This window comes from Symphalangus syndactylus, chromosome 13 (assembly GCF_028878055.3).
Source record: "Symphalangus syndactylus isolate Jambi chromosome 13, NHGRI_mSymSyn1-v2.1_pri, whole genome shotgun sequence".
Classification (NCBI taxonomy): Eukaryota; Metazoa; Chordata; class Mammalia; order Primates; family Hylobatidae; genus Symphalangus; species Symphalangus syndactylus.
In genome coordinates this window covers 78,326,833-78,353,393 of record NC_072435.2, presented here as the reverse complement: position 1 = coordinate 78,353,393, position 26,561 = coordinate 78,326,833, and the positions used below count along the sequence as shown (strand labels likewise).

Sequence of the window (26,561 nt, the reverse complement as noted above, 5' to 3'; positions counted from 1 at the left end):
TTAATTGTTCTTTTCCTTGACAGGCAGCTATTAACTCTGAAATGTAATCTATATTAATAGTTAGAAAGATGTAACAATTAAGTAATGATACCCATAAAAAGGGGTCCCTTTACAAGCAATGTCCAGGGCAAAGCCTTTGAAGCTTTAGCAATGCCAAATACATCTTTGCTGTTCAACAACAAAAAAGGAAATATCATTAATTTTGTAAAATCAAATTAACTATTTTTATCATCATTTAATAATATTTCTTTATGCTTTAAATTAGCTTTGCTATGCAACATACGCAACATGTGCTTTGTAAACAATTTCCAAAAACTACATGGGACATATAATTTTTAGTAGGGTAAATGGTGACAGAAAAAAATTCCCATATGATCATCTTCTAACTGCAAAATTCACTCACCATATTAATATTCAGAAAAACAATATCACAATACATCAATTAGGTATCTGGATATTTTCCTCTATTCTGTTCTCTACAGGCCGCAAATCTCAATAGTCCCACATTAGTGTTCTGCTATGTGATAAAGGCACAGAATATTATGGAATGTGAATCATCTGGCTGGTATTTTTTAAACCGAATTTGAATATTTCAAACAAAAGTGAAAGTAAATTAGTATTCTGCTACATTACATTGAAATATAGCCGAGAACTGATGGAAAATAGAGCAATAAACATTTCGAATACATAGAACTTGTGTTTGTACAGGGAACTGTTTCTACAGGGAAACAAAGAATAGTAGGTTTCTTCCTAAGAACTACTCAAAGAACCTAAAGTGATATGTTATTGGGGCAACAATAAGAAACAAAATTTTCCCTTGCTCCTTCTGGAAGACTTTACCTCACGTCACCCCTCTCCCATCAGCTTTAACTGTTACCACTTCCACCAGACACTAGCCCCCTCAAACTATTAATTGGGCTTCCCATAGTGAAACCTACTGCTTCCCATCTTTGTCTGGAACTTGCAGCCACTAAGATCTCTCAGCCTCTAAGTTTGTCCCATCCCAATCTCCAGTTCTGTCTGGCCTACCTATTGTAAAAAGATAGCTTTCATTTTTATGCCCAAAACATTTCCTTCTTAGTGACGCCTTCTTAGACCAGTTTCCAACAATGTTAGGATTGCTTATGATTTAGGTTCACTGTAATATAATTTACCAACTAAATTAGAGCACCTAGAAGAGTAAAAGGGAGTATTAATTATGCTGAAGCAAGGGTGGAAATCAGAATTGTCCCAATATGGCCACCCCACTTTTAGCACATGTGGCAGAACGTGGATCTCAGTCCTCTCATCTGCATCACTACTGGGAACTGAACTATTTGTACAATAAGGCATTGAATGGCTGCTAGCAGAAGTAATAAATATGGCAAGAAAGACAGGTGCTCTTCCCTGAAGAATTACTGTTAAGCCCATCAAGACTGAGACAAGCCCCACGTTTCGGGGAGTAGGAACAGCTAATGAGGCTCAGATAGTGCAGGTATACTACAAGGTAGAGCCAGGACTAAAGGAAAGAGAAACTCGATTAAAGCAGGCACTTTGGAGAGTCTGTCTACACTGATGGATTTTACAGGGCCTGGAAGGTTACCTTTTTCATTAGTCTCTAGCTTTAGAGCACATCAGAATGACCTGGAGGACTTGAACTAAAATAGAGAGCAAGGCACCATCCGCAGAATTTCAGATTCAGTGGGTTCGGGATAGCACCTGAGATTTGCATTTTTAACAAGTTCCCTGGTGATGCTGATGCTGCCAGTTCAGTGTCCACACTTTGAGAATCCGTGTCTTATGGGAAAAACAAAATAAATGTTTTCCACCATACTCTGGACTCTGATGACATCTGGGATTAGCTAGCAGGCTGAGCTCTTCTGGTAATCATTTGCATCTGGCATTGTGGCGAATCCGTATAGGTCTACAGCAACCTCAGTTCTTACCTCCTGAGAAGAATGAATTCGACAGAGGGGGATAAGGCAGAAGGAGATACCGAGGCATGTTTTAGAGCAGAAGTGACAGTTTAATAAAAACCTTTAGAACAGTAATAAAAGGAAGGAAAGTACACTTGGGAGAGGGCTAAGTGGGTGACTTAAAAGGCAAGTGTGAGGCTTGACCTTTTGACTTGGGGTTTTATAGGTTAGCATACTTCCGGGGTGATGTGTTACTTCTCCCCACCTGCAAAACTCCTGAAATCTTATCAGGAAGGTGCTGATCATCACTTTCAGGTGTTTTCTTTTTTTTTTTTTTTTCTAAAACGCATTTATTAGTTACTAAGTATGCTTTCAAACAATAAATATAAATTCCCTTGGCGGGGAGGGATCACCAATGGGGGGGCACAGGTGTTTTCTATCTATTAGGAGCCAGCTTTCCCTTGTGCCAGCTGTGAACAATTACTACTTTAGAGAAACAGTTAAAAACTGCCTGACCATCACCTGATGGTCGCCAGACACTCCTGGTGGGTGGGTGTGTGTGTGTGTGTGTGTGTGTGTCTGTGTGTGTGAAGGAGCCCTTTCCTGCCCTATTCATAAGCGACTAGCTATCTATAACAGCATTGTCTTCCCTAATTATGGGGCATAATGACTAGTTTACACATATGTGTATAGATAGATATATGTATATAAATAAGACATATTCATTGAATATCAGTTTACTTTCTAAAAGTCATAAAAATAAGGAAAGGTAAAAGTTTTATCCTTCACAGGGAACAAGAGATTTCTGAGAAACCACTTCTTTTTCATATACAGCAAACACATTCTATGATTTGATAATTGAGTCGAATTACAAATAAAAAAAGCACACACAGCATAAGTAAAATTTATTTTGTTCTCATGTGTGTACTGTTGCTACTACACTTTATTTCTTTGGTTGTAATTTGTCTTGCCCAAGCTTATTATCATCTTAATTATCACAAATTACAGGGAGAAAAAAATGAGATGAGAAATTATTCTTTAAAGTAATTTGAGTAGGGAAAAACAGATGATATGAAATAAGGAAGCATTCTCTAGAGATCCAGAGACAAAGAGCATAAAATCTCCTCATGGGCTAAAGTGGGAAAAGGGAAACAGCAATGGTTTTGTATTGAACTGTTTCAACATTAGAGTAATACCATTTCTTCTCTGGACAATTCTCTCACTGAACCATTTAAAGTACTTAGTAGATTTTTACCAACATTTCAATATGACAAGCTTGTGAGGACCAATCTTTCATTAATTCCTGGATTTCAAAAGCTGTCTGCAATGTAGAAATCCATAAAAATGTCAGCTGGCCTTAAGCCATAGGTTCAAATCCTGCTTTGTAAAAATTCTACATATAAACTCCCTAGACTAATTGTGACTGGCATTTTTTACTAAAATATTATAAAAATTCACTCAGGATCAATGCAACTAAAGAGCTAAAACAATCTGTAATAGGTGTTATGATACAATTCTCTTTAGAAAAAAATCATTCATATGTAGCTTTAAAAATGTTCAGAATCAAATAAAAATCTTTTTTATAAGACAACTAGAAAACAGCATTTTCATTAAAGTGGTTGTCCTTGGAAGATGACATTTGATCACAGAAATGTGTCCAGAATCATCTGAACTCTACTGATACCATTCTGTCTCAAGTCACCACATCACCCTGGATGACAGCAATAACCTCCTAAATAGTCCCCATACTTCTATCTAGAGGGTATTCTCAAAATGGCAGTCTCAGTCACCTTGGTAAAATGGAAATCGGATTGTTATTCTACAGCTGATTCCAGAACCCTTACACTGGCCTACACAGCTTGCTATGGTCAGCAAACGTTCTTCCCCACCCTCTCTTACAGTTCCTGTAATACATCAGAGGAACAATGGCTCCTGGTTCAGGGTCTTTTCACTCACTATTCCCTCTACCTGCAATGTTCTTTCACCAGATATCCCAGTGGTCTTCTCTCTTACTTATTGGCACACTTCGGAGATTTAATAAATGCATGTTCAATGAAAAGACTGAACCAACTCATATTAATAATATCTCTATGTGGCTCTCATCTTCAAGAGCAAGCTAAAACCTATCCAGAATTTATCACCAGAAATTTTCCTATTCATATTTCCATATCTTGCAGTGATTTTAGGCAGAGCTGCAGTAAATGGCCAAACATGCTTCCCAAAGGTGCCATTCACAGTGAAGTTTCTATGAATGGTGGTTTCTGAACTTGAGCAACATGGTGGCTCAGATATTAGGACTCTGAATTTCCCTTGGAACACACAAAAAAATCCAGATATCAATCATACCTTCAAATATATTTTAATTTCAGAACAATTCAAACTATGCAATTTGTCTAATACCTATTATATGCTATTGTATTGTGAAATAAATTAAACAGACTGGGAACAGAAGAGGAAATAATCTGAAAACAGAAGATAGTTTCTTTCATAGGTTAATATACCCCCCAAATTAATATTGTGCCTACTATACACAAAATATGGTAGTACTTGCAGTGGGCATACAAAGATAAACACAATATTTATCCTTGAAGAAGTTCCATTTTATTAGAGGACAGAGGAGATTACAGAGATAGTTTAACACCAAAACTCATATAAACTTGAAAAGGAGGTGTGACATATCACAGGCTGAATGCATCATTTTTATTTCTGAATGGAGGTAATTTTGGTTTGGTTTTGTTCCACCAGCAGCTGGATCATGAAACAGAACATTGCCAGCATCCTGGAAGCAACTATCTGTACCTAGGGACTTTTTCAAAGATTCCGATGATTAGAAATGGGGAAAAGCCAAGATGGAAGTAATTGGGCTACCTGGTTTTAGTCACATCTAGTGGTAACAAGATGAGCGCATAAAAGGGAATTGAAGCAAGTCATTTATGGGGTGTTTCTACTAGAAGAGGGTAGTAACACACTCCTAGTAAGAGAAGGTTGATGATAACACAGCAGTCAGGCTTTGACTGGCTGTAAGTAGGGGATAGTGCTAAAGAGTGGTAGCTTGTTAACGCTAATTCTCTGAGATAATTAAAAATACAGAGGGGGCTCTTCTCTTTTTGCCTCTCTGAAAGGAGCCTTGCTGAGTGTCTTTTTCTGAGTCACCATGGCATTTCAAATATGCTTTCGCTCTTTCAGACTAATCTCTCTAGCCTTCCCTTTATTCGTTTTGTTGCTTTGTGTTTTTATGTCCTTGGCAGCCTAAGTTAGTAAATGCTGGTTTTCGTGAGACAGGCCTAATGTGATAAATGTGCCACAGTTACCGGCCAAGAAAACAGGTGGCCTGGTGAACAAGGAAAAGATACCCAAGAGATCAATCTGGACTGCTTATTGTGAGACTGGGAGGCCCTGGATTTGTTCCTAAGTGAACACGAGACCAAGAATTTGTCCTGATTTGGACAGGTGGCAAGGAAGGTGTCTAGTGCGAAGAAGATTAGAGAAACAGAAGGCCAGAGCCCTGCACTCAACTGGAAAGGAGGTCAGGAAGGTTAGAAGTACTTTACTGAATTTATTTCTCCCCTGACTCTTTGCAAAAGGTTTATGAAATGCCAGAAAACCATTGAGGGAGTTATGATGACTGTCTTGACAGGGTGTGGGAATTTCTGCAGGCTAAGAAAAAGCGGGGAGACTGGGGAGGAGGCAAGAAGCTCTAAGGGAGAGAGAAGGAATCGGAGGAGGGACAAGGAATGGAAGGTAACACAATTTCATCATAGGTTTAAGTAACATACAGATTCAACAGGGATCAAGAATGCTTCAAAAGAGAAAATAAGTTCATGATGGGCTTCAAACTATCTTCAGGGTTTTATCACTTAAAGAGGAAGAGAAGGATGCAACTAGACGAGGAATACAACCTCATCAGAGACCCAGAGGTGAGCAGCCTCATTTATAGGATGGGGTGCATTCTTACACTAGGGAGTTGTAAGGAAAGAGATGAGGTAGACAAGAGGACTCAAACACATTTTTTTTTTTTTTTTTTTTTTTTTTTTTTGAGATGGAGTCTCGCTCTGTCGCCCAGGCTGGAGTGCAGTGGCGCGATCTCGGCTCACTGCAAGCTCCGCCTCCCGGGTTCACGCCATTCTCCTGCCTCAGCCTCTCCGAGTAGCTGGGACTACAGGCGCCCGCCACCACGCCCGGCTAATTTTTTGTATTTTGTAGTAGAGACGGGGTTTCACCGTGGTCTCGATCTCCTGACCTCGTGATCCGCCCGCCTTGGCCTCCCAAAGTGCCGGGATTACAAGCGTGAGCCACCACGCCCGGCCTCAAACACATTTTCTGAGTAACTAAAGAAAGGAGCCCGTTCCTCTGAGACTAAGTTAGAGCAGTAATGAGAATGAAGAGAGGCAGCTCAAAGAGCCCAAACATCCTTTTCCTAGGAGAGCTCCAGGTCTTCTCAGTGTGCTCACACACCATCTCAATGGGCTGTTCTGAGATATTCATTTCAAGATGTGTCAAGCAAAGCACATAATAGTTAATAGCAGGGCACACAAGCTTTGAGAGCAATTGTTTTAATTAAGGCCGAAGAATAAATTGCAAACAAGAACCTCAAAGTGGATTTGCTTGCCGAGTCAAATAAGACTGGAAAAACTGTTTCTCTCCCTGCCCCACCAATGTGTTTGTGTGTGTGTGTTCAATTTATCTTCACACAACTTCATAGACACTACAGAGTTCTCCAAGATGAGCCATGTTGAGATTTGTAGCTACAGAGAAAAGCCCCTGTGATTTACCCAGTTAAGTGAGCATGTACTTACGGAAATAATGGAATAATGGAAACAATCCATTATTTTTCCCTTAAAGAACTGTTTAGACTGTTGAGCACAATGTCTACTCTCTTATTCGTAAGGTTACTTATAATCTTCCGTTCTCCTGCAATTATCCCCTTTCTCTGATCTTTTTGTTTACATGAAAAGAGGTTTACAGTCCTCTTTTTCTTAATCCTAGGTTTTTACTGTGTCTCTTCTTCCCTTAATTTGTCCCTTTATTTATACACCTTATTCAAAATTTTTTTCATCATTCTCCAGGATACTGTTTCTATTATAATTTTAAAATAATAAATGCCTATTGTCACAATTCACTGAGCATTTATTATGTGCTAGTTACTTTATAAAATTGTAAATAAATCCTTACAACTTTAGGCCATAGTAATCCTCTCTAGATTATGACACTGAGGAGCAGAGTGCAGCACAAGTCACCTCATGCTCGAGGAGATAATCTGCAGTAGGGCTGGGTGTGCCTTGTTCCAAATCCATGTCACTGTTTAAAATCTGTTGCACTGTCTACTCCCTACATCTACGTCTTAATTCAGTTCTTATCATCTTGCTTTTGTGGCTTCTAGAGTCCTATGCAGAGACAGATTCAAAAGAATGTATGCTAATTTTACATAACTGTATGTCACCTTAGCAAAGCATGACCTAGCTATAAATACTTTTTTTTAAAGTGGATTCTATTTCCATACACACAAAAAGGGGGCACAGATGAGAAAAGGGAAGTTGAAAACTAACCAAAGGCCAGTCTACCCTTCTTTATTCATTTTTGTACTGAAAAAAGTTGATGACCTGGTGTGGTGGCTCATGCCTGTAATCCCAGCACTTTGGGAGGCTACGGCAGGCAGATCACGAGGTCAAGAGATGGAGACCATCCTGGCTAACACGGTGAACCCCTGTCTGTACTAAATTACAAAAAAATTAGCTGGGCATGGTGGCGGGCACCTGTAGTCCCAGCTACTCAGGAGACTGAGGCATGAGAATGGCATGAACCCGGGAGGCAGAGCTTGCAGTGAGCAGAGATAGTGCCACTGCACTCCAGCCTGGGTGACCGAGTGAGACTCCATCTCAAAAGACAAAAAAAAAAGAAAAAAAAAAAAGAAAAAAGAAAAGGAAAGAAAAAAAGTTGATTGACCAACCTTCCTAGGTGAAGCACTGTGGTCAGGGCTGGAACCCCTGCAGCAAGGCCACTCTGGTTATTGTCTTGATTCTTTGGTTTTGAGTTACAGTTTCTTCAATTTTCACATTGGTATAATCTCACTGAGTTATTAGAAGGAACAAGTGAGACAGTGTAAATAACACCATGTAGGGTGAGGTCTGGTGCCTTGCCGCCCCCTTTTCTTTTTACTAACTTCTCCATGAGCTCCTTTCCAATTCTCAAGCTGCCCTTCCTCCCTAGGGCCTTCAAGAACACAATGATCGGAGCTCCCTGGGTTTCTTCACCAGCAGTCCTCCATAATACCAGCAATCTGGCTCTGGGTCTGTGTCACCACTGGGGACCCACAAGGCTCACATTTAGTAAGAGCATATCTTTGAAAGAACAAGGGAAACCATAAACATATTGTGAGCTAGGGTGTCAGAAGAGGCTCAAATTCTTGCTCTGCCAACTTACTAGTCATAGGGACTTCGATGTGCCACTTAAACTATTGGAACCTTAAATCCTATATCTGTAAAATAGGGGTAATGTTATTTCTGCACAGGACTCAGGAACTGACAAAAATATGCAGAAAAGTGCCCAGTGCTTGGTCAGGAATGTAATTGTTAAACACTGAGCTTCAGTAATAACAGCACTAGCCTTAATGAGCACATATGTGCCCAGCATGACGCCAAGCTCTTTATTTTCTGCAAATTTTCATAACTCTGGAGTAAGGGCACACCATATTACTTGAATTGATTTAATCATCCTAATATTGTGAAGCATTTTGCAATCCTATAGTATACTTTACAACACAGTTTCATTTCTTTCTCGTTTTTTGGAAGAGCTATAATGAAACTTTGTGGGTGAGAAATGACATCACCATAGAATGTCATCATACCATCTTAGAATGGTCTTATAATTCTATACACTGACATACGAGATGATAACATTGCAGTATAGCACAAATGGCCCTGTAAAGAATTTATCTACTATTAACTGGCATTGAAACCTTGGGGAGTATACTCCAAAGTCATTGCTTGATGATATCACTCTCCTCATCTGTAAAATAAACATAGTCATGTACCCTCCCCTTCTCGCTGTGGGAATTAAATGAGATGCCATATGTGAATTTCTCAGGCCACAGAAGTACTCAGTAAATGTACTATTATATTATGAATTCATCAAATGTATTATATATATTTATCAAATATATAATATATTCATCAAATACAATATTTGAAGATTTCATAATGGACATATTATATTTAATAGACTCCATGCAAGTGGTCTTTCTCTACTTTTTATTCCTTTCTTGCTTAAGTTTTAAGTCTTAAAAGTTTACATGTTGAGCTCCATTCAGTAATTTTGGATAATTGGTTGGTTACCATAATTATCCTGCTATCTACTTGAACAATAGATTAAGATGCTTGTTCTTGGCCAGGAGTGGTGGCTTACGCCTGTAATCCTCACTTTGGGAGGCCAAGGCAGGTGGATCACCTGAGGTCAGGAGTTCGAGACCAGCCTGGCCAAACATGGCAAAACCCTGTCTCTACTAAAAATACAAAAATTAGCCGGGCATGGTGGTGGGTGCCTATAATACCGGCTATTCGGGAAGCTGAGGCTGGAGAATTGCTTGAACACAGGGAGCAGAGGTTGCAGAGAGCTGAGATCGCGCCACTGTACTCCAGCCTATGTGACAAGAGTGAGACTCCATCTCAAAAAAAAAAAAAAAAAAAAAACCCAAGGTGCTTTTCTTTTATATTTTATTAAAGTATTTGTCCTTCATAAAAGTAATGTGCTCATTATAGAAAATTTAAAATAGAAAACATTAAGCCTTCCGAACAAAGGAAAACAAAAGGGTGCATGTCTAAAAAGCTAATACATCCATTCTAAACATTTTGATATTTTAAAAAGTTTGTTTTGCTAATGATATAGTTATTTTGTAGAATTTATTCATACTCCATGTACAATTTTTATTCTTTTTTCACCTAACATAATAACATGGGAAGTTGTCTCATTATTATGTTTCTTTCATAACCTTAATTTAGGATTTACAAGATTTCATCAAATGGAAATAATCTCACTTGATTGAGCTATCTCCCTTTTTCAGATATTTAGATCAGATATTTCAGATGTATGCCTTCCCATTTTTACCTGTAACAAATAGCAAAGTCAAGGCTCAATTACTATCTTTGCTGATAATCTTAAACATTAAAAAAACTTTATTTCCTTATGATATATTATCAAGAGAGAATTATTGAGAATATGTGTTAGAGCAGCTTGAGGGAATTCATTATAATTTATATTTTAATTCCTTTGATTTCCAATGAGATTGTATGTTTACCTAACTTTTTTTGAGTATATATATATTTTTTTTATTATACTTTAAGTTTTAGGGTACATGTGCACAATGTACAGGTTAGTTACATATGTATACGTGTGCCATGTTGGTGTGCTGCACCCATTAACTTGTCATTTAACATTAGGTATATCTCCCTAATGCTATCCCTCCCCTCTCCCCCCACCCCACAGCAGGCCCCGGTGTGTGATGTTGCCCCTCCTGTGTCCATGTGTTCTCATTGTTCAATTCCCACCTATGAGTAAGAACATGCGGTGTTTGGTTTTTTGTCCTTGCGATAGTTTGCTGAGAATGATGGTTACCTAACTTTTAAAACCAGTTGTATCATTTGTTCCTATGCCTTGTTCTTTATATTCTATTTTCCTTGTAGTTGTATAGTTTCTCATCTCTCAAGTAGATTGACCTTTTATTTTTTGCCTTTACAGAAATTATTCTTCAACGGTTTACTGTTTGTCTTTTTATCATATTACTTTTCAGAAACACATTAGTGCTTTAATTTTTCCTTAATTCTTTGCTTTTAAGCTAAAACCATTTCCTGTTCCCATTTTAGTTATGGGAAAGTTTTAATTATAAAAGGCTTTGGAAAGTAACTTATGTAAAATACACGAAGGTATGAAGATTAAATTGTGTTAATTTATTAGATACATTTTAATAATAAGGGATTTAGGAATAAAAAATCACAGGTGAGAAATGAAATAGTTTGGAACAACCTTTAGGAAAACCTTAATCTAATTACATATCTGTGAATTGCTGATGCTCTTCTTAGAGCATTAAAGGGACACATAAACATTGATTTTTTAAAAAAAGATGGTTTGGTCTTAAGTATTAAACGTAATTGTAATCTCAGTGTAATTTTGCAAAGACTCAAAATCTATTTTCATTTTTAATTAAGGCAATATTGTTATTTGGTTCATTATTTAATTAAAAAATTCCTTTTGCTGTTTTCAAAGTGACTGAAAATGAAAGGATAAAACATAGCCTCAGTCCATTACCATCTTCTAAGTAGCTTTAGTTATGAATAATAAAAAATAATACAGGCCACTCACCAATTCAACTCATTACATATTTCAAGCCTCTACTTTCAGTGCTCAGTGTTGAAAGACCAAGCCTATTATTTTAACACTGTCCTCCAGAGCCTGCTTTTAAAAGTGAAACAAATAATATATGAACTATCTGCTACGGTTTGGATATGGTTTGTCTGTTCCTACCAAAGCTCGTGTTGAAATTTGATCCTCAATATGGTGATGATGGCAGGTGGGGCCTACAGGAAGGTGTGTGGGTCATAAGGGTGGACCCCTCCTGAATGGCTTGGTGCCCTTATAGTTGGTAGTGAGTTCTCTGGTGAGACTGGATTAGTTCTTATGACTATGGATTAGTTCCCATGAGAGTGAGTTCTTATAAAGCCTGGATGCCCCTTGGGTTCTCTCTCTTTTCATGTCTCTTCTTCCCCTTTGACCTTCTTCCACCAAGTTATGAGGTAGCAAAAAGCCCTCACCAGAAGCAAAGGCAATGCCCTTGAATTTTCCAGCCTGCAGACATAAATAAACCTCTTTTCCTCATAAATTACCCAGTCTCAGGTATCCTGTTATAGCAACACAAAATGGACTAGGACACCATCGTAGAGAAAAACACAGTATAATAGTAACAACAGTAGAAAGTTCTGGATTTAAAAGTTGAAAAAGCTGGGCTTTTCAAGTTCTTCCTCCACTAAACACATTGAACATTTCTGAAATAGAAAGTCACTTAAAAATCCTGAACTTCCATTTTCTCAGACAAATGTAATTAGGATCCATTCCTACCTCACAGGGGTTGGATGACGAAGCAAAAAAAAAAAAAAAAAAGACTCAGGGACAAGAAAACATAACATAGATGGCAAAGTGCTTAATAAATGTACAATAGTAGCATTCTAAAACTGACAATCGAGCCAAATAATAATACAGATAATTATAATTTTAAAAAATCTATCGTTTTTCTATGAGCTCACGAGCAAGAATGATGGATTTTTTAAACTAATTAAACTATTATTTTTACAATTTGTGCCTCCTTCCCAGTTTGTAAGATTTGCTAGAACCAGTCTTATTCTCTACTGTGTCCCTATATCTAGTATAGTGCTGGATAAATACTGAGCAGGAGGCTAAAAGCAAGAGGCTCAGGACTCATCACTACACAGCTGAACACTTGGAAATGAATTACGTCACAATTATCAATAACAAATATAACGGGGCCATAGTTTTTTAGAAACTCACTGTTAACAGGAAGACAGGAAAAGAAGAAACTGTCCGAGCTGTATATAAGAGTACTTTTTTCAGTAGCATTACAATCTCCTCCCTTTTAACTTTTCACACATCAGTCCTTAATATTTCATGAATTCCATGTGTCAAAATTTATATACAGTAGGTACTTCATAACAAATGTTCATTGATTTAAATTGTTTCAATCGACACCAAATTTACTACTATGCACCTACAGAAAAGATTTATAATGTATTCTATCTGAAACAATGGTTTTTCTAGTAATTTTTAAAGAGAGACTTCTCGTCTTGACCTTCATTCTTTTGGAGGGCACAGGGGAATTCACAGAGAATCCCTTGAATTACAGGCCCACATGAGACACCAAGGCACCAAATCCTCACCTTTGAGATTTATAAACTGAATTCAATAAAGACTTTATATTATTTGCTTCACACGGACATGGAATACTTGACAACATACAAATACACAATGTTGTATTATTACTTATACTGTAGTTTGAAACCTATTTTCTATGCATTCTTTAAAATTTTGATAAAAGAGCTGTGAGAAATTGGGTACATGTTACAAACAACAAAAAATTGGAGTACTAGAAAACATTTTTGGAGCCCATGTCAATCTTTCACTTTACAGATGAGAAATCTGAATCCAAGAGACTAAAGGTGCCACACAGCACAACCTTTAACCAACTAACTGAGCTGTATAAACCTGCCTAGCTTGCTTTCTTTCTTGCAAGCCAATCTGAAAAAAATTTTAAAAAAGGCAATATGCAATGCAATCTCTTCCCCCGAACAAAACTAGTGTATACAAAAATACAAGTGACTGATAGCATTTTAAAATACTGCCTTCTAATCACCATTGCAGCAAATATAAATTAATATAATTCCTTCTGTCTAATCCCAACTGGATGGTATTTTCCAAGTCACTTGGAAGTTCACTAACAAGCAAATCAGAAGCACAAAATCACACAAGAGAGTGGATTTCCCATACAAAACTCACTCACTCTGGCACTTTCATTGGCATTTGCAAAAGCATTTTAAAAAGACTCAAAACACATATATTTCATTTAAACATTTATTTTTAAGCTGAGGAAGTGTTATTATTCATTCAATCTGTTGGCATAACAATCTAAGAATATCTATAACCAGCAAGTTGGCAAGGAACTGATATGAGAATCATAGTACGTATTTTCTTAAACAAGAAATAAAAATTCAAATAGAACATCCTTTCAGGCAATTTTGTAATCCAGATCTGGTTCCAGAATGGAGGATATTCCTAACTGAGCTCAATATACATTGCACATTACTGTGTAAACAGCAATATAGTAGATATACTGATGATACAAAAATGGAAAACACACCGTCCCTATTCTTACGTTAGAATCTTCTAAAGGAAGTAAACATATAATTTCAGTATAAATATTTACATTCCCACAACTACTTCCAAGTCCAAACCACCATCATCTCTTGATGAAAACACTGCAACAACTATCTACAGACTTTCCCTTGTTCTATTCTGACCTTTCTCTAGTCCTGTCTTCTCCACATGGTCCCTCTTCCAGTACACTTAGAATAAAATGCAAAACTCCTTAGCTCAGTCTCCAAGTCCCTATGGGCTCTACCTCTGGTTCCTCTGTGGCCTCCCTTCCTCCCATTTTCCTACCTGGTTCAATGTGATCCAGTCACATTAGGTTTTTTTTTTTTCTCTGCTGTAAACACAAGCTTAATATTGTCTTGGACCTTTGAACTTTCTCTTTCTTCTGTATGAACCTAGCTATTTAACAGTTGGATTAACATAGAGATTTCAAATATCATATTCTCAAAGATGCTTTATCTGACTACCTTGTTTCAAGGAGTATCCAACTTCCTACCTCATCACCTTCTAAAGATGACATCATCCTGTTTATTTCCTGTACAGCATTACTTTCTGAACACAGAACACTGTGGCTGCACCTAGTAGACATACCATATAAATATTAAAATTACTAAAAAACATTCTCTATGAACTTTAAGCTAAGTCATGACATGAATTTGAGTTCTACAACTGTGCACAGCAGGGCCTACTGATTGAAAATATCTACCTATGTCTCTATTTGCCAATATTTTGGGAAAAAAAAAGCAAACCCCCAAAAATAAAACCACAAAAACCCCAAACAGAATATATATATATTTACATGGTTTTTTTGTTTATTTATTTATTTTTTTTGAGACAGAGTCTTGCTCTCTCACCCAGGCTGGAGTGCGGCAGTGTGATCTCGGCTCACCACAACTTCCGCCTCCCGGGTTCAAGTGATTCTCCTGCCTCAGCCTCCTGAGTAGCTGGGATTACAGGCATGCGCCACCACACCTAGCTAATTTTTGTATTTTTAGTAGAGAGGGGGTTTCTCCATGTTGGTCAGGCTGGTCTCAAACTCCTGACCTAGTGATCTGCCCGCCTCGGCCTCCCAAAGTGCTGGGATTGCAGGCATGAGCCACCGTGCCCCAACTCAGAATATATTTCATGGAAGAAAAAGCATGACAGTAATCAAGGAATCCAGAACTTACCTGTAATTAACTTGCGCAAGTCAACTTCATTTTTCTAGGCTTCAATCTTATTTGTTCAACAGACAGGTTATATTACATAATTTTAACAGAACTTTACAGTTCCAGTTCTAAAATTCAATCCTTTGAAATATATCCCTCTAAATGAAAATCATTAAGATCCTCTTAAATTGTCATGTTTTATAATCTGAGCACAGTGAGCAAAGAATCTCATGCACTCAATTACGGCCTTCTCATCTGTTCGTAGATTATTTTGCCGTAACTACTACTCCCTTTTGGAATCTCATTTTGAGTTCTTTCTATTACCAATTCCAAAGTAGGAAAAAATACTGAAACTTATAAAATTTCATAAAATACCTAACATTATGTTTCATAAAATTATATTTAATTATACAGTCATTCCTCCTTTAGAAAATAAAATACTTCTTATAATGTATGTATGCCAAAAATACTTAAAACAATCCAAGGGTTCTAAGAAGAATCAGTTTTTACACATGCATTTAAAGACATTTGTTATCACTGCTTTCCAAATACCATATAAAATAAAAAGTTTGTAGACTGGGCGCGGTGGCTCATGCCTCTAACCCCAGCATTTTGGGAAGCCAAAGCAGGTGGATCACCTGAGGTCAGGAGTTTGAGACCAACCTGGCCAACATGGTGAAACCCTATCTCTACTAAAAATACAAAAAAAAAAAAAATTATCTGGGCATGGTGGTGGGCGCCTGTAATCCCAGCTACTCAGGAGGCTGAGGCAGGACAATCGCTTGAACCTAGGAGGTGGAGGTTGCAGTGAGCCGAGATGGCGCCATTGCACACCAGCCTGGGCAACAAGAGTGAAACTCCATCTCAAAAATTTAAAAAAAAAAAAAAAAAAAAATGTTTGTAGCACTTTCTGTTTAAATCCAAAAATTTCTCATGGGAGAAATACCCGCTACTATCACCACTGGAAAAAAATATTTTAGGAGAATGATGTAATGTAAAACTCACAATACTTTTTTTTATAAGTAGAAGATGGATATAACCAGATTAATAAGGGGGCCAACTTTTAAAATTAATAAAATAGTGAAACTGCAGTTCAAAAGGAGCAATGATACTGTTTAAAGAAATGGATTGTGAAAAACCTATATATATATATATATATATATAGTATTCTCTATAATATTACAGAAAACAAGTTTAGAAGATGCAGTAAGTAGAATTAGTATGAGGCAAATGAAATGCAGACAGCAGATGTGGGGAAAAAACTCCTATTTTATAACATGCAATGACAGGCAGCCCTTTAGCACTCAGGGAAAATCACCATGGAACGACTTTCACGGACAGTTGAGGTACCCAAAAATACTAGGCATGAGAAAATCCTGAAGTACTTCATATAGGAAAACCTATAAAAATAAAAATAAATTCTGTAGCAAACTTAAATTAGTTGACTACTAATTTAACATGGCATTACAGCTGCATTGTGAAACAAAATCAGGAGTTGTACCATCCTGCATTAATGCTGGGAAGATAATGCACTGCAACCCTAGGTTTGTAAACATAGACACACAATAAAATAAATTAAAAAATGGATTTGTGGTTGAGTCTCTCCATTACTTTATTATTTCCATTCTTCTACACTCACAGCCTGTCACTGATTTATTTTTACTAGCTGGAAACTGGGAGAAGGAATTAAATATTCTACTAGTATATTAGTTTTATTTCCTTATATTTAATTTCTGTCCACTTTTAAGTTTACTACTTGATAGTCATTAATACATCAAAGCCAACAGTGATCAAAAAACCACTTTTTCCCCCCAAGGGATCAGCCAAAGTAAATGCTTTTTGGCTCCCTAAAAGAAATTCCAACTGCAAATCTGGTAGAAATAAGCACATCTTACACAATATCAAACCAGCTATATACTTTGCCTCACTAAACACATGACTCACTACTAATGACAGAGCAGACTGTGACAGAGTTGTTATGTAACCTCATTCTAGACTGATTAAGGCCAAGGCTAAACGAAATGAGACAGCCATCCTTTGCACCCTTTACAGCTTATCCTTGGCCTCAATATTTGGCATTTACAGGCTCGTGTATATCCATATCTTCCAGAAAGCAAGATTTTTGAGGCCAAAATGTAAACTTCTAAAACTTCAAAATGACATGCTCAATGAGCAATACGTTATCATTTAGAATGAAAAGAAGCAAATGTTTTATTACAAAGTATGCATAAGGCAAGGAGCTAGATGCTTTCCTGATGAGATCTCATTTAAACTCCACACTGAACTTGAAAAAAACAGCTGCACAATGCCATCCCTGTTAAAATCCTGTTAAAATTACTAAAGGAAAATATCATGCGCAGCCCCTTTAATAGGACTGTTTTGAATGAGAAGGTAGGAATATAGCATGAGGCTAAATCTGCAATAATAAAGTCCATCTCCTCTTAAAATGTTCTTTGCCAGCAAAGCCTAGATCTCATATTGACATTAATAGTAAATGTGGGGGATATGGAAAAAAACTATCAACCACTCACCATAATGCATGTAACAGTTTCCTTTGGTGGGATCCAGCTCAATAGCCTTCAAGAAGAGCTTTTCAGCCTCACTCTTACGACCCTTGAAAAACAGAGAAAATGGATGATTCAGCAACAGATCATGAGGGATTCTTCACTGCCTGGGCCTAACTGAAGTAGCCAAATGTCTACTTGGTAATCATCACAGGAAAGGAAAAAAAAAAACATTTTGTTTTTATCTATGTGAGGATGATCAAGGAAAAAGTGTTGAGAGAGAACACTGAGGTCTGAACCCTGGAAGGCATGAAGAATATGTAACAGAAGATGAGAATGGCGCACCAAAAACATCAGGCCAGGAATGCAAGAGACAAGGTTGAAAAAAAAAAAGGTTTCACAGAAACCAGAAAGACAAGACAGTTTTAAAGAAACATTATTGTCATTTTCTATTTTATTTTCTCCCTTTGATTTGTTTCCTCTTCATTCCTTCTTTTTCCTTGTAAAGAACTGTGGCCATTTTAAATTTTGAGATGACAGGCATCTCAAAATACCTAACATTATATTTCATAAAATTATATTGAATTATACAGTCATTCCTCCTTTAGAAAATAAAATACTTCTTATAATGTATGTAGGCCAAAAATACTTAAAACAATCTAAGGGTACTAAGAAGAGTGTGATAGAATTGTTGCGTAACCTCATTCTAGACTGATTAAGGCCAAGGCTAAACGAAATGAGACAGCCATTCTTTGCACCCTTTACAGCTTATCCTTGGCCTCAATATTTGGCATTTACAGGCCAAATATTTACAAGCCATTACAGGCCATTTATGAAAAAAAGAATTCACAATTTGGTGAATCTCAAGTGGCTACCATTTATCCTTGCTGCAATCACTCAGGACAAAAATTCTGCTAATCCAGGATTTAATCTAAAGCTAGGTCACCTTCTTTGTTGTAGTTATAAGTAAATATTACCATCATATGCACAAGGAAAATAAGCAAAAAACAGGGGTGAACGTTTACATACAACAAATTGATTTTTCATTAAAGAATACCACAGTCCAAACAGATTCTAAAAGTATACATTCTTCACCTAGTTATTGCCTCTGAACCATAGTTACCTCCATTGTAACAAAGAGGGATGGCACAAGATAGGAGAACAACCCTAAGAAGCACTTGCCTGGAGCAGTGCTGTCTTGTTTGGCATGGTTGGGATGAAGATGTACGGTGACTGTGAAGGGTAGTAAGGCACTGGGTGGTGCCCAAAGCCACAGACCATGGTAAAGACAAATGACCTTATCTGCCTGCTCCTAATTTATATACTCTTTACCCACATAAACTTCAGGCAATGTTTTTTTCTTACTTTGAGGATATTTTTAAAACTATTGTTATGAAGATCAATTTTCTAAAGTTAGAGGTATATAATTAACCTAATTTGCTACATTAGGGGTGTCTAATCTTTTGGCTTCCCTGGGCCACATTGGAAGAAGAATTGTCTTGGGTCACACATAAAATACACTAACACTAATGATAGCTGAACAGTTTTTTTTTAAAAAAGGTTCATGCATAACTGTCACAATGTTTTAAGAAAGCTTACGAATTTGTGTTGGGCTGCATTCAAAGCTGTCCTGGGCCGCATGCTGCCTGCAGGCTGCAGGTTGGACAACTTGTGCTACATACTATGCAGCTTTGACTCTTTTCTCCATACTCCCTCTCCTTTTGTTCATTCCCTCATTAAAAAAAAAAAAAAAAAAAAAAAAAACCTCACTGTTGCTACATCCTTCATTAACTCCTAGTAGCTAGGACATAGCCTAATGTCTCTACTACCTATAGCTAGTGATAAGCAAATGATCAGACAACTGACTTCCTCATTTCTTCTATCAATTTAGTAATGCTACTCTATTCAGTAACTCCTCCTTAAATTACAAGTCTTGTCAAATACCAATAATTAAAAATTTTAAATTCCCTGCAATGTTTCCCACAACATTTTAACTTCAAAGGAAAGCACAGACAGAATGTTTCCTATACATACACTTTGATAAAGTTAAAAATTAGAAGAATTAGCAAGCCTCTTACCAATTAGGTTTCCCTAAATGATACAGTAATTGTAACAAATCAGGCAGCCTAATGTATGAATTAGGAGTACAGATTCTAGGGAAGCAGAACAGCTCCCATACTTGTTTAGCTATGTGACCCTTGGAAAATTATTTCATCTCTTAACTATAATTCCTTTAATACAAAAAAAAAAAAAAAAAAAGAGGACAGGCAGAGCATGCGATTTTTAGGGCAATGCAACTATTTCATCTGATACTATAATGGTGGATACGTGCCATTAAGCACTTGCCCAAATTCACAGAACGCACAACACAAAGAGCGAACTGCAATATAAACTATAGACTTTAATTCACTCATCAACTGTAACAAATCTACGACACCATAGTAAGTTGATCATAATAGGGGAAACTGTGTATCTGGGTTGTGGGAAGATGAGGAGGTTTATGGGAACACTGTACTTTCTGCTCAATTTTTAATAACCTAAAACTACTCTAAAATAGTCTTAATTTTTAAAAAGGATAATAACAAAACCTATCTCCTACGATTTCTGATTTATCTGATATGATACATGTAAGTTAACTATTATACTACCTACGTATATGTTTGTAATAGATGTTAACTGTTACTTTATATGTATATACACACACACATATATATATATTTGATAGTATACAAAAATGCAGAGTTATAAATGACAAATAATGTATTTTGTTTTATACACAGCCCCGCAAAACACATGGTCATCTGACAAAGTCATCACTGGAAAGCAATATACAAAGAACTTGCAAAAAATGATACTTTAAGAAAAAAGATGTAAAATGAAAGCTATCATCAGTAAAGCACTGTCTATACAAACGTCATATGCAAAGATTTAAAAAGGAAGCTTCCACTTAAGTTTTAAGAACAGAAAAGAAGGAACTGGCTCTTTTATCAATGTCACAGTAAACAGGGTAGTAAAATCTCTCTGTATAGTCCATTGGCAAAACAATATTATGAAATTTTAAAAACATGCAGCAAAACTCAAAGGACAGTACCCTCTTGTTGCTCAGTGGACCAAATTTTTAAATGCAGTAAGTCTCATGCTTTCCTAGATGCAAAATAAACACATTGAAGGTGAGAACATTCTTTCTAGGGGGAGACACTGTACCATCACACAAAACCCATCTTTCTGCTTTGACCACTATTTATTTAGCCAAGTGCCAAACGGTAAAGAGGAAAAGACAGTTCTCAGGAGAGTACAATAAGCCATCACTTAATGTGGTCAATCGGTTCTTGGAAACAGCAACTTCAAGTGAAATGACATATGATGAAATCATTTTTTTCCTCATCAGCATTATAACAACACAACATCAAACAAAACAATGTTATTTCAAGGACCTGCTGTACATCCTTTTGCTTTATTAAAGTTGTAGTATCTAAGAATCTATCAACTACGTTAAGTGATGACTTGCTGTATATAAAATGAAAAGTCAACCAAATTCTTTAGCTAACCAGGGATAAAGGTTGCTGGTTTGTAGGAGGGAAGCATGAGAAAGAAGAGGTAATATGATGTTTAATCAAATTTACTATTTCAACTGTTACTGTTCTAGAGGGTTGGCAGTTAAAGTGAAGAAAAAGTCATTTCTCAGCAGATTTTTCCTGGTGTCTTTTATATTATGTCAGCATTTGGCACAAACAAGCATTATTCCTCATTTTGTTTACTGGTTGACATGTCTGAATACATGTACTGGTTCAGAAATGAAGAAAAACGGACTGTATTGAGTATTAAAAACAACAAATATTTATTAAACTCATGAAAAAAAAATACACCATCCCAATTAGGAGAGTGCCTGGTAAGGTCGACGCTGATTGGCATCAATAAAACATATAAATGTAAGAGAAATATTCAGTAAAATTTGTTCAGCCTAATCTATATCACGGGATCGGTATTAAGCTAATTCATTTTGTTTTCTTAGCTAAACTGGATGCCACTACCACTGTTCAGCTCAGGTGCATGGCTGAGTGGATGTACAAGGCAAGCAGCATCTCTCCCAATGACCGATCAATAGTTTATCTAACCACAAAGTACACAAATATAAAAATACACATATATTTTCACACACACACACACACACACACACTCCATCAATCATTTCTAGAACTCCCCTTAAAGCAAGCAGGAATATTAAATATAAGAGATAATTAGACTATTATGGCTTCAGCTTAAATTGTTTTATTTTTAAAAAGTAAACTATACTCAAACATTTTTCCCTTATCTTTAGTGCCAAATTATTTATTACATCAACTACCCAACTCTGTAGTGTGTCTTGATAACCACAACTCAGAAATACTTTACTAAATGACACCTGAAGGCACCAAGCCCTCACATTGTTGCATTGCATTATGACTTTGAGTGTTTATGTAAATATCTATATATATTTTTATATATTTAAATATGTAAATTTTAATATTTCAATTTATAATAAGAAATATGTGTATTTTGGTCTTCATCCCCAGTTCCTGGTAGAGAACTTCTAAAATCCTTGTAATTTCTTGAACTATAGGGGTGATAGGAGAATCTTCTGCTCTAATATTTGGTCTTTTACCCTGGGTTCCTGATACGTAGCTTCTAATTCTTTGAAATTTCCTAGGGAACAGGAGTGTCTTTTGTTCTTATGAGGCAAATCTTGATAGGCTCCCAGATGGGAGCTGGTCACCAGGAAGATCAAGCCATGATTAGAAACTTGGAATTTTCAGCTCCACCCCTTCCCACTATTCTCCGGGAAGAGGAGAAGGGATGGAGGCTGAGTTAATAACTGATTAGGCCTACATGAAGAAGCCTCCATAAATATCCCTGAATTATAGGATTTGGAAAGCTTCTGCATTGGTGAATAAGAACATGTCTATACCCCAGTAGGGTGGCACACCTCAATTTCAGCAGGACAGAAGTTCCTATGCTGCAGATGTTTCCAAACCTCCCCATGTGTATCTCTTTATCTGGCTGTTCAATTGTATCCTTTAAAATCCTTTGTAATAATTTGGCAATAGTAAGTCGTCTGTTTTCCTGGGTTCTGTGAGTCACACTAGCAAACTGGACCCGGGAAAGAGGGTCATGGGAATCTCCAATTTGTAGTCATCTTGTATAGAAGTTGTGAGTAACCTGGAAACCTACAACTTGGATTGGCACCTAAAGTGGGGCAGCAGCTTTGTGAGACTGAGTACTTAACATGTGAGGTCTGCACTAACTCTGGTTAGTGTCGGAATTTAATAGTAGGGCATCCTGTTGGTGTCTGCTGGACAACGGCTTGGTTTGTGGTAACTTTAATGATTGGTTTGTGGGGAATTCCTGCACTGAGAGTTGTGTCAGAAATGTTCTAGGTTGAGAGTACAATAGGAGAAAATGATGTTTTTCTACTATATATAAATATAAAATACATTTATATGTAAATATATGTATATATACACTTTTTTCCCCTAATGTAAAGAGTGCATTAATCTTGTTCTATAAACTAACACAAATCTTTACCTTTTCTTCTATAGCCATCCAAGTATTCCATAAATACAATAACCAGTCAACATATAAATAGGCTACTATGATTTCTTTTCTTTTCTTTTCTTTTCTTTTCTTTTCTTTTCTTTTTTTTTTTTTTGAGACAGAGTTCCAAGAGTCTCACTCTGTCACCCAGGCTGGAATGCAGTGGTGCGATCTCAGCTTACTGCAACCTCTGTCTCCTGGGTTCAAGCCATTCTCATGCCTCAGCCTCTGGAGAAGCTGTGACTACAGCATGCACCACCACACCCAGCTAATTTTTGTATTTTTTAGTAGACATGGGTTTCACCATGTTGGCCAGGCTAGTCTCGAACTCCTGGCCTCAAGTGATCCAGCTGCCATGGCCTCTCAAAGTGGTGGGATTACAGGTGTGAGCCACCATGCATGGCTTTATTTTCTTTATATAACTTAATAGCTTAAAGTTACTACTCAGTTACTTATTTACATGTTATTAGTAAATTACAGAGCTGTGAACAAAGTAGTAACTTCTCCATTTCATATCTGGAAAATTTCATACCAGCTAAGGTTTCTAAAATGATAAAAATAGTTCTTCTGAACTAGCTCCCATTCTCCAACAAACATTTATATCTTAACTGGTGATTACCTATACCTTCAGCAGCAGTAGGAATATCAACTAGAACAAAATCAAGAACAAATCAGAGAACTTCATTTCAGTGGCCCTACTCTTTATTTAGAGGCTGCTTCAAGTCTGGGGAAGGAACAGTCTCTTACGTAGTGTGTTCTAGCAGCCACTTCCATATGTCTGGTGTTTACTCTTTGGGAATTTCTTACAATTATGAGTGTCTGCTGTTTTTCACAACCAACGCAAATCACATTTTCATTTCACATTCAAATGTTATCTCTATACCAATAACAAATATGAAAGGGAAGCAGCTGATAAAACAGGTCCGAAAGCTTATGTGTAGTTTGGAAAATATGTTGTTTAACCATGCATTATAGTTAAAAGAGTGTAAAAGGTAATTTGTGATGACCATCATTCACAAATATAAGGAACATTATTTGATAGTTTTGAATTTTTTTAAAAAAATTTTATTGATACAAATATTTGTCCATATTTATGTGTTACATGTGACATTCTGTTACATGTGATATTCCGTATAATGACCAAGTCAGAGTGTGTTGAGGTGGGGTGTCCATTACCTTGAGTATTAATATTCATCATTTCTATATGCTGAAAACATTTCAAATCCTCTCTTCTAGCTCTTCTGAACTACACAATACACTGGTGTTAAGTACAGTCACCATATGCTGCTATAGAACATTACAACATCATAAATAGAAATTACAGAATAAAGCTACCTGATACAGAAATGATCTGGCTGAACAGTTAACTGATATTAATGTTTGTCCTCCCTGAATTGTCATCCAAGTCCCACTTTCCATAAATATCTGGCCTTCTGTGCCCTCTTTTCCTAAATGTCCTAAAAGCAGAGGCTGGCTGAAAGATACTTATAGTGTCATAGGACCTAAGCTCATTGAAAAATTGTATCAAGTGATACCAAAGGCAGCTAGAGGTCAAAGTGAGTGCTTCACACTGTTCAAGGACAACATCCGGAATAGGAGAAGAGACCTCACAAGGGAGGAATGGTTCTGTGGTATGCCCAGGACAAGGCTGGACTCCAGAGCCAGAACTGTCATCCTGAGCAAAGCTTCCCTGAAGCCCATCCCCAGTCCCACTGCAGAGCCATCAGGCTTTAAGGTGGTGTCAGCTCAGATCAGATGGCCAGGACAGCCTCCTTCCCAGCTTTGTGAGCACAATTATGCCTCCCAGATTTAGGTTAACCTCTGGGAAAGGAGGAGGTCACAAAACCGGCTGAAGTTAAATGGCTGACCAAGTGGGAATAAAAGACTGCAACAGACTGAGTTTCACTCCAAGATAAAGAAGTGGATCATCACACTCAGCTGCCTTTCCGGCCTGAGAGCCAGATACGTTACATGAGCAAAGGGCACATAGGAATACTTTGCAAATACCAAAAAATAATGGTCAGAATTTCTAAAGAAACATGTATTTGGTTTACCTAAAATGCAAATTGATACAAGGAGATATTATTCATCTATCAAAAAATTTCCCAAATAGAGAATTCAATATTCCTGAGGGTTCATAAAAACAGGTGTTCATACGACACGTTACTAAAATATGGTAATATGTAACAAAAACATCCTGGGGGAAATCTGACACATATGAAAAGCATTAAATCACAGACACACTAGCCAATTGATTCTATGTCTATGTATTTGTCCTAAGAAAATACCTTTAAATACAAAGAAGTTGCTATTCATTTTTATTATTATATTGTTCATACAAACTCAATGTCCATTAGCATGAACTTGATTAGCCAAAAATCATTTCAATGAAATACAATGTTTCTAACTAAAATGATTGTGTAGAAAATTATCTAAACCACAAAAGTTCTTCAAGATCCAGTGCTAAATGAAATAAGCAGCCTGTAAATTATAGTTTATAACCTAATAACATTTTCTTAATTGCACCATCTGTATAATTGGCTCATTTTACTGTAAGGATTTCAAAGGTGAATAAAAAGATTAGTCACTGGATCTTTCGAGACTGACAAGAAGAGAAGAAGACATCTAGTGTAGACTGTTAAAAAAAAATGTACTACACTAGTGGTCAAAATAAGTACCTCAAGACCACAGTACAACTAAGTACTGAGAAATGAAAGAGAAGGCTTCAGAGATGTGATGTTTCACTCTATAAAAATGGATTAAGTTTCTGCTATGTGATAGGCTTGGTTCCAGGCCTTGGTAATCAAGACAAAGTTCCTTCCCTGGTGCAGCTCACATTTTAGTGGTGGAATCCTTAGTTTACACATGAGTAGGTAACACTGTCAGTCTTCAGTGCTTTGTGAAAAATAATGCGGAAGAGAGCAATGCACAACTGGGGTGGGGGGGGGGAGGGTTACGTGTGATAGTGACAAAGGAAGGCCTTTAGTGATATTTGAAGAGTGACCTAAGGGAGTAGGCAGGGCAGGCAAAGATCTGACATGTTTGGAGTCTTTAGGCCTATCAAGGAAAACATCACAGCAGCAGTTGAGCAAATCCCATTAAAAATGGTGAGTCAGGAGTATGACAGGAGAGACCAGACTGTGCAGGGCCTAGTGGGTTCCGTAAGGAGCATGAAATTTGTCTTTTTTCTTTTCTTTTTTTTTTTCTTTTTGGTAGTGAAAATTCGTTTCAATTTGAATGCCACATGTTACTTTTACTCATATTGTTTTCTTAGGTGTTAACCAAGAAAGGGTCGAACAGCCTCTGGAAACTGTGCAAATATGGAACATTTCATGAATTTATGTGACGTCCTTGTACAGGAGCCATGAAATCTCTGTGTCCTTTCCCTTTTAGTGTATATGCTGCTGAATTGAGCCCTGGAGTGTCTTTTGATGAGGAAGGAACATCATGGAGGATTTGAAATAGAGGTACAACATGATCTCACTTATAAATTTTAGAAAACACTCTAGATTTTG

At 36.9% G+C, this 26,561-nt stretch overlaps 1 protein-coding gene and 1 non-coding gene across 8 annotated transcripts in view; both read right to left on the bottom strand.

Moving 5' to 3' along the window:
* TMTC2 (transmembrane O-mannosyltransferase targeting cadherins 2) overlaps positions 1-26,561 on the bottom strand; it is a 462,711-nt gene that overhangs the window by 97,081 nt on the left and 339,069 nt on the right. For 6 of the 7 annotated variants that reach the window (XM_063615121.1, XM_055239351.2, XM_063615122.1 and 3 more), the window contains exon 9: positions 17,503-17,584. The exons of the other annotated variant lie outside the window; for it this stretch is intronic. In XM_063615121.1, coding sequence (XP_063471191.1) covers positions 17,503-17,584 — 82 coding nt within the window. The remainder of the gene's footprint in view (positions 1-17,502; positions 17,585-26,561) is intronic. 7 annotated transcript variants of the gene reach the window in all.
* Positions 26,361-26,463, bottom strand: LOC129461311 (U6 spliceosomal RNA). The gene has a single exon (XR_008650465.1). It is a non-coding gene; the product is annotated as a U6 spliceosomal RNA (small nuclear RNA).